This window comes from Oncorhynchus kisutch, linkage group LG5 (assembly GCF_002021735.2).
Source record: "Oncorhynchus kisutch isolate 150728-3 linkage group LG5, Okis_V2, whole genome shotgun sequence".
Lineage (NCBI taxonomy): Eukaryota > Metazoa > Chordata > Actinopteri > Salmoniformes > Salmonidae > Oncorhynchus > Oncorhynchus kisutch.
In genome coordinates, this window is record NC_034178.2 from 30,889,883 (window position 1) to 30,898,866 (window position 8,984).

At 46.6% G+C, this 8,984-nt stretch overlaps 1 protein-coding gene across 1 annotated transcript; it reads left to right on the forward strand.

The window, feature by feature from the left end:
* The first annotated feature begins 3,176 nt into the window (after positions 1-3,176).
* On the forward strand, positions 3,177-8,870 carry grik6 (glutamate receptor, ionotropic, kainate 6). The gene is made up of 10 exons (XM_020483011.2): positions 3,177-3,692; positions 3,835-3,920; positions 5,603-5,637; positions 5,783-5,962; positions 6,446-6,669; positions 6,786-6,883; positions 7,012-7,229; positions 7,406-7,625; positions 7,796-8,040; positions 8,179-8,870. The coding sequence occupies exons 2-10, from the start codon at positions 3,851-3,853 to the stop codon at positions 8,281-8,283; spliced, it is 1,395 nt and encodes a 464-aa protein (XP_020338600.1). The 5' UTR covers positions 3,177-3,692; positions 3,835-3,850; the 3' UTR covers positions 8,284-8,870.
* The last annotated feature ends 114 nt before the right edge of the window (positions 8,871-8,984 follow it).

Sequence of the window (8,984 nt, forward strand, 5' to 3'; positions counted from 1 at the left end):
GTTTATCAGTCTGATGGCCTTGCGATAGAAGCTGTTTTTCAGTCTCTCCGTCCCAGCTTTGATGCACCTCAACTTCTGGATGGTAGCGGTGTGAACAGGTAGTGGCTCGGGTGGTTGGTACTTCACTACATTCCTAATGACAATTACCTACTTTTTACTCCATACATTTTCCCTGACACCCAAAAGTACACGTCACCATTTTGCACACTTAGCAGGACAAGAAAATGGTCCAATTCACACACTTATAAAGAGAACATCCCTGGTCATCCCTACTGCCTCTGATCTCACTGACTCACGAAACACAAATGCTTCAATTGTAAATTATGTCTGAGTGTTGGAGTGTGCCCCTGGCTATCCGTAAATTAAAAATATTTGCTTCATTAACAATTTATACCTTAAATGTTTTATTTTGATACTTAAGTATATTTAAAACCAAATACTTTTAGACTTTTACTAGTAGTATTTTACTGAGTGACCTTCACTTGAGTCATTTTCTATTAATGCATCTTTACTTTTACTCAAGTATGACAATTGGGTACTTTTTCCACCACTGATTATGAGATAGTAAGTCATAATAATGAGATACTAAGTCATAATTGTGAGATAGTAAGTCTGGATCCTGGACATTTAACAGTCCTGCTTATCATCCAGAAGGCGAGGTCAGTACAGGTGCATCAAAGTTGGGACCGAGAGACTGAAAAACAGCTTCTATCTCAAGGCCATCAGACTGTTATTTCAATGGAATATTATTATTTATTTTTTTAATACATTTGCTAAAAATTCAAAACCTGTTTTTACTTTGTCATTATAGGGTATAGATTTATGAGGGGGAAAAAAACAATTGAATCCATTTGAGAATAATGCTGTAATTTAACAAAATGTGGAAAAAGCCAAGGGGTCTGAATACTTTTTGAAGACATTATATCTGTAACGGCTTTCTTCCTGGGAAGGAGAGGCGGACCAAAACGCCGCGTGGTTATAGTTCATGTTTTTTTTTAAATAATAGCAACAATGACTAACAATGACTAACACCTGCCTCTGATCGAGAACCATATCAGGCCAAACATAGAAATAGACAAACTAGACACAACATAGAATGCCCACCCAGCTCACGTCCTGACCAACACTAAAACAAGGAAAACACCCAAGAACTATGGTCAGAATGTGACAGTACCCCCCCCCCCCCAAGGTGCGGACTCCGACCGCACAACCTAAACCTATAGGGGAGGGTCTGGGTGGGCATCTGTCTGCGGTGGCGGCTCTGGCGCTGGACGTGGACCCCCCTCCATAATTGTCTTAGTCCACCTCCTTAGCGTCCTTTGAGTGGCGACCCTCGCCTCCAACCTTGGCCTAGGAACCCTAACAAAGGGCTCCCCTGGACCGAGGGGCAGCTCGGGACTGAGGTAGCTCAGGACCGAGAGGTAGCTCAGGCTGGTTGACGGCTCTGGCGGATCCTGGCTGACCGGGAGACTCTGGCGGATCCTGGCTGACTCTGGCGGATCCTGGCTGACCCTGGCGGATCCTGGCTGACCCTGGCGGATCCTGGCTGACCCTGGCGGATCCTGGCTGACCGGGAGACCCTGGCGGATCCTGGCTGACCGGGAGACCCTGGCGGATCCTGGCTGACCGGGAGACCCTGGCGGATCCTGGCTGACCGGGAGACTCTGGCGGATCCTGGCTGACCGGGAGACTCTGGCGGATCCTGGCTGACCGGGAGACTCTGGCGGATCCTGGCTGACCGGGAGACTCTGGCGGATCCTGGCTGACCGGGAGACTCTGGCGGATCCTGGCTGACCGGGAGACTCTGGCGGATCCTGGCTGACCGGGAGACTCTGGCGGATCCTGGCTGACCGGGAGACTCTGGCGGATCCTGGCTGACCGGGAGACTCTGGCGGATCCTGGCTGACCGGGAGACTCTGGCGGATCCTGGCTGACCGGGAGACTCTGGCGGATCCTGGCTGACCGGGAGACTCTGGCGGATCCTGGCTGACCGGGAGACTCTGGCGGATCCTGGCTGACCGGGAGACTCTGGCGGATCCTGGCTGACCGGGAGACTCTGGCGGATCCTGGCTGACCGGGAGACTCTGGCGGATCCTGGCTGACGGGGCGCACTGTAGGCCTGGTGCGTGGTGCCGGCACTGGTGGTACTGGGCCGAGGACACGCACCTCAGGGCGAGTGTGGGGAGCTGCCACCGGAGGGCTGATGCGTGGAGGTGGTACTGGATAGACCGGACCGTGCAGTCGCACTGGAGCTCTTGAGCACCGAGCCTGCCCAACCTTACCTGGTTGAATGCTCCCAGTCGCCCTGCCAGTACGGCAAGGTGGAATAGCCCGCACTGGGCTGTGCGGGCGAACCGACACCATGCGCAAGGCTGGTGCCATGTACGCCGGCCCAAGGAGATGCACTGGAGACCAGATGCGTAGAGCCGGCTTCATGGCACCTGGCTCGATGCCCACTCTAGCCCGGCCGATCCGAGGAGCTGGTATGTACCGCATCGGGCTATGCAACCGCACTGGGGACACCGTGCGCTCCACAGCATAACACGGTGCCTGCCCGGTCTCTCTCGCCCTCCGGTAAGCACAGGAAGTTGGCGCAGGTCTCCTACCTGGCTTCGCCACACTTCCTGTGTGCCCCCAAGAAATGTTTGGGGCTGACTCTCGGGCTTCCATCCACGCCACCGTGCTGGCTCCTCATACCAGCGCCTCTCCGCCGTCGCTGCCTCCAGCTCTTCTTTAGGGCAGTGATAATCTCCTGGCTGTGCCCAGGGTCCTTTCCCGTCTAGGATCTCCTCCCAAGTCCATTTTTCCAAATAGTGCTGCCTCTCTTGCTGTTGCTGCTGCCTCTCCTGCTGTTGCTGCTTTTCACCACGCCGCTTGGTCCTGTTGTGGAGGGTGGTTCTGTAACGGCTTTCTTCCTGGGAAGGAGAGGCAGACCAAAACGCAGCGTGGTTATAGTTCATGTTTTTTAATAAGAAACCATAAACATAATACAAAACAATAAACCGAAACAGTCCTAACTGGTGCAGAAAACACTAAGACAGGAAACAACCACCCACAAAACCCAACACAAAACAGGCTACCTAAATATGGTTCCCAATCAGAGACAATGACTAACACCTGCCTCTGATTGAGAACCATATCAGGCCAAACATAGAAATAGACAAACTAGACACACAACATAGAATAGCCACCCAGCTCACGTCCTGACCAACACTAAAACAAGGAAAACACCCAAGAACTATGGTCAGAACGTGACAATATCTCATCATTTTGACTTAATATCTCATAATTGTGACTTACTATCTCATACCTCGTAGTCAGATTTTTTTTTTTTTTGTGTGTGTCAGGAACGAGCTTCCATACTCTACTCACCAGCTGGTTTATAGCCTATATATAGCCTTGCTCTGTAAGAAGGTGTAAATCTGAGGTGATCATCCAACCAGCAAGCAATTGGGAAGATACCATTAGTTATAGAAACACAGGCATTTGAATCTTCCAAACATATTGTTAAGTGACACAGTCACAGGGGACAAACTCATTCTCCACCCACAAAAAGTCCATTGGCTGTTTTAGCAGCTCTGTTGTGCTGGGATGAATATTTCTCATCATCATTTGCCCTCGTTCATCAGGATCAGTCTATAGCTGGAAGCCTCAACACAGCCGACTCACTTTACAGCTAACAATCTTATCAGGTATGGAAGATCTCTTTCATTTGTGTATTGTCATAGATGTAATATATCCATGCTTCATAACTACTGTATTTTTAGTCCACTGTTCAATTTGAGTACGATTTGAGTAGTTTGTGAAATCACGTTGATACCACTACATCATTAGGATCAGAGGTGAAACCATGAGGGTGCTGTTGGGTGTCATCCTGTGCACCATGATGCTTCTACTGCCCCTAAGGAGCTGTGCTGCGGGTAATACACTGTTTAATGTACATCTTACTGTGCTCATAAATCCAGTTAATTCTTTGTCTGTTTGTCGGTCACTAAAGCAAGCAAAACTGTGTAAAACAGGCATCTTGACATGCATGAGATTCACCATAACCTGGTCCAAACGCTGTTATCGTCATGCCAAACAATCGGGCCTCAAAGCAATCTTCAATTCTAAACGTTCTTTCGTTTAATGACCACTAATGAGCTTGAGAATAAAATAGAGGATTTGTTTGGTATGACAATGAGTGACAAGGAGTTGGCATCAGGGGCAGACATAGCAATTTGGGGGCCCATTTCAAATTCTGTTGAGGGCCCTTCTAACAGCCCTATACATTTACTGCTTGATTGTTATTATTATCCAACAATTAAAATGTTTATAGATAGGTCTTATAAATCTGTTGAATTAGTGACTTACTGAAATCTGTGTAAATCAGTCAGTGGACGGGGACCCTTGGGTAGCTGGCGTCCATTTCATTTGAAATCTACGAAACACAGCTCAGTCCAACTCTGATTGGCATGATAACAGAAACAGACTGCCGCTCAAACTAAATTCCCGAGAAAACATGACAAAATGTAGACGTTTTTCTTTAGCCGTTTGACCAGTCGATGCGCTTGTGTTGGCAGCGTGGCAGTGTATATGCTTATTTTGGTGCCAGACTCCTTGTGTTCTCTCTGTTTGACGAGTTATGAATGAGGAGACTGTCAGCTGGGCATGGCATCAAAGTGAGGGGCCGCATCCTGTCTGGCATACACACACCACTCTGACAGAAAAAGAAGCGAGCCAGCTGACATGCTCACAAAAATGGTAATAAATCAATTCAATGCAACAAACAAGGAGCCTTGTGTTCAAATGTGGCCAAAAAGTGACAGGGCCCTTGAAGAGCTTGTATGGGTGTCATATTTTGAATAGGACGAGCTGATGTGTGTCAGGACCTCCCTATGGTTTTGAGGGAGCCCTGTGGCCTTAGCCTGAATCGAGGCTTTTGATACTCTGACTGCCGTCCTACCCCATAGTGCCATGTCTTTGTCATGGCTTGAAATAACTCACAAACTGGAATATGGCTGTAAATAGATCTTAACGGTTTTGAACACTTTCAAGTGGGAAAGGAGAGTGGCCAGCTCTCTGGGATGCCGGAAACCAGTTGTGATGACTAAGAAGGCATCAATGCACCCCCATGTTTACCTCTCACTATCTGCAAAGGGGTCACCGACTCAGGGTATAAGGGCTAAAGATGGCCACAGCACAAAGAGCTCTTTGAATCCGCCGGCTACATTTGGAAGGCACTCCAATTGCACTCCAAATGAAAGAAAAAGATTTGTGAATTAGGGATGTCGAGCCAGTGGGACCGGAAGAATGCTTTGGCAATGCTTCAATGCTGACGGAGAAGGTCTGCCAGAGCCCTCTCCCCTCTCTGTTCAGTGTGTAAGCATGCACGCTGTTGTCCTCCTGTGTATATGCCTTTATTCAATTGATGTGTTGATGTACTTAGAAAGCGCTCACAATGCTGACGCTGTTGGAGATGCTGCGAATCATAAGTGATTCACCTAAGAATGTCATTGGCAAGGTTCAAATGCAACTTCAAGTAGTTTATCTTCCTCTTTGATTTGAATGCGGGTGAATCAGGGTAACCTCTATATCTCGCTAATATCTATTTCTCCTTTAGCAATGCGACCAGACTTGACAATCACTACAATAAAGGTAATTAAAGGGCGCATGTCTCTGTCACTCTATACTGTATTGACTGCAAGCATTTTTTACTCCATTTCAACCCATTTGCTGCTGTATAAACAAGATTGATGACGATTCAGAAGTCAGAATCGTTCTCCTGTGCCTCACCCTTCAGCAAGATCCATACACCATGTCCAAAGGCTCTCAGATGGAAGGTTACTGCATGGACCTGCTGTCTGAACTGGCCAAGAAACTGGACTTCAAGTACAACGTGCACCTGGTGAAAGATGGGTCCTATGGCAGGCAGGATGAGACTGGGGCCTGGAACGGGATGATCGGAGAGGTGGTGAGAAAGGTGAGCAAAGCAAACTTTTTCATAGATTAGTGATTACAGTGCGGAACATCTGCACCCATTTCTGCTTACGATTGATACTGTCCATTCCAATGTGACCATAACCATGTGGGAAGTTACTCATGAATGTGAACATTTTAAAATGTGATGATCTAGTTTAGTTGGTGGAGTTTAAACACTTGATCGATGTATATATCGTAGAAGAGTGTAATTGTTTTTAGGACAGCTGTTTTTAGCCAAGACGTTTGTGTTTTTAATGTACAATGTTTTGTTGTACTGTATGTGTGTTTATGGTTTTGTTTAATGTTGTGTTAGTGTATGTAAATGGTTTTGTCTGAAACGTTGTCCCCTCTACTGCTGGACCAGGTCTCTCTTGGAAAAGAGATGTTATCTCAATGAGAAAAAAACCTGTATAAATAAAGGTTAAAAAATAAAAATAATTAAAAAGCAAATGTAAAATATAAATCTATATTCTTATCCCTGTAGGAGGCAGACCTGGCGATTGCTCCTCTGACCCTCACTGCTGCCCGGGAGAAGGTTGTGGGGATGACCAAACCCTTCATGCAGACAGGCATCAGCATTCTCCTGAGGAAAGACATCTCAGAAGAGGCTGGCATCTTTGACTTCCTGAACGCCTTCTCAGTAGAGACCTGGGTGGGGATCCTCGCTGCGTACCTGGGCACTGCTATCTCCATCTGTGTAGTAGCCAGGTGAATTATGTTGTGAGGAAGTTTCATCAGAAAATACATTTATCGTGTACTGAGTCTGGCTGGAACCTTTTGCAAGTATAATTTAAAAACTGTTTAACAAACATTTTCCAACACAGACTCAGCCCATGTGAGTGGAGTCAACCCCAGACTGAGGAAAACAGCTTTACTTTCAGCCACAGTTTGTGGTACACTGCTGGAGCCCTCACTCTACAGGGTAACTAACAGGGATTTAGCCAGGCATTTCAACCAATAGCGTACCTGCACCAAAACAACAACACAAGAGCTGTGTATGGTCTGTGTGGTTTGGTGTTCTGATTTAGTATTGCTTCTTCTTATTCTCAGGTGCCGGTCCACACCCCAAAGCTTTATCAGGACGCATAATATGCTGCACCTGGTGGTTGTTTGGTCTGGTCCTCTTGGCCTGCTATTTCTCCAACCTCAGCACATCTCAGGGCTCAGACTCCAATCAACTGATGGTGAAAGGGTTTGAGGACTTGGCCAACCAGCAAGGGATTGAGTATGGGACCCTGTCTGGCTCCTCCACACTTGCCTTCTTCAAGGTGAGGCCAGTGCACCCTGCCACACCCCATCCCCTGGTATCCCCTTCCTTTCCCCTTCGCTCTTTGCCCTCAAATGATTGGGCTCACGTGTCAGTGTCTCCGTTCTGTCAGTCCTCTCAGCGGCACGCTGACGCTCTCTTCCTCTCTGTCCGTGGTTTTTCTTTTCCTTGGTGTAGAACTCTAATAACCCAACCTACCGCAGGATCTACGAGCACATGGAGAGAGCCAAGAGTTTTGTGTCATCAATGGATGAGGGTGTTCGCCGGGCAAAGGAGGGCAACTTTGCCTTCATTGGAGAGTCTGTGTCACTGGACTTGGTGGCGGCTCGTCACTGTGAGCTGGTCCGTGTTCATGAGGTCATCGGCATGAGAGGGTACAGCATCGCAGGCACCCTGGGTGAGCCACATGTCTAGGGAGTGAGATATCATACGGCAAAACACATTGACTGGAACCTCTGAACTTTATTTATACGTGATAATGTTCTTACACTCACCGTACTCATGCGACACAAATACTTTCTCGAACAAGCCAGCTGATGTGCAAATGGTACTGTCTGTGTCATCCAGGCTCTCCCATGCTGAAGAACCTCAGTGTGGCCATCCTGGAGCTGAGTGAGGCAGGAGAGCTGGCTTACCTGCGCAGTAAGTGGTGGGCCAGCAGCTGCATGGCAGACGCAGCCAAGGCATCCCCCATGCAGCCCCACAGCCTGAAGGGCATGTTCCTGGTGCTTGCTCTGGGCCTGGGGCTAGGGGTGCTGCTGGCTGTCCTGGAGCTCACCACCAAGTCCCGGAGCAATGCCAGGGAGCAGAGGGTGAGCAACACCAATGCACACACTCACACACGGTCTAACACTGGTTTTAATGAAGAGTGGTGGATTCCATATGAATAAGATAAGCAGATTTGCCTGGTCAAGATTGCTCTACATATCGCTCCAATTTGCTTCCCACAGAAATCATATTGCACAGTGTTGTCTGATGAACTGAGTCAGCGCTTGAGGACCACCGCCACCAACAAGAAGAGGAGCCAGGAAACCGCAGACAAAGACAAAGCATGAGTAGAAATGATAGTAGATACTCCATTATATATGGCCTAACAAAACAATTTTCACTATGCAGGTCTTGACATGAGTTTTGTTCTAGATACTTTTTTTTTAAGCACAAAGAAACACTGTGTATCAGATATACTTGCAGACTATTTACAGGCTGTTATATGGCATGTGTTAGTTAACAGAGTAATAAATAGCGTACTGGAGAGGTGGAGTAAATGAACAATTCTACAGTATTATGTTGAAGATATTTTATTGAGAAAAACAACATGTATATCTACTGTTACAAATAATTTCATGTGTAGTGATTTAGAAAGATTTAAGAGCGGTGCAAAAATAGAAACGAAACATGAAGGTCCAAGTCAAGTCATCTTGTAAATTAGGAAATATCATCATTTTCAAAAAGTTTACATTTCAGTACTTTTGGTCAGAACAAATACTGAGAGCAATATATTACTGTTATTAATGACATGATGCAGTACATTTGTTTTAAAGTAGATTATACATTTACATATTATAGATACCAAGTATACTGAACTGTTTTTGTACAATTGGCAGCACACATTTCGCACATTAGTTTCAAACCTATAAAACCGTCAGTTCACTTACTTAACATGTTTTGTCATTATAGAACTCAACACATAAAAAAAAACATTATGTCATAGAACGATGTTGATGTAAAAGTTACGGCATATCTTTCAATAAAACCA

What these genes read in the sequence shown, in the direction of transcription:
- grik6 (XM_020483011.2), top strand. Translation starts at nt 3,851, where the DNA reads ATGAGGGTGCTGTTGGGTGTCATCCTGTGCACCATGATGCTTCTACTG. An exon ending in CCACACTTGCCTTCTTCAAG is followed by an intron (nt 7,230 to 7,405) that starts GTGAGGCCAGTG and finishes TCCTTGGTGTAG; the next exon opens with AACTCTAATAACCCAACCTA. An exon ending in GCAATGCCAGGGAGCAGAGG is followed by an intron (nt 8,041 to 8,178) that starts GTGAGCAACACC and finishes TGCTTCCCACAG; the next exon opens with AAATCATATTGCACAGTGTT.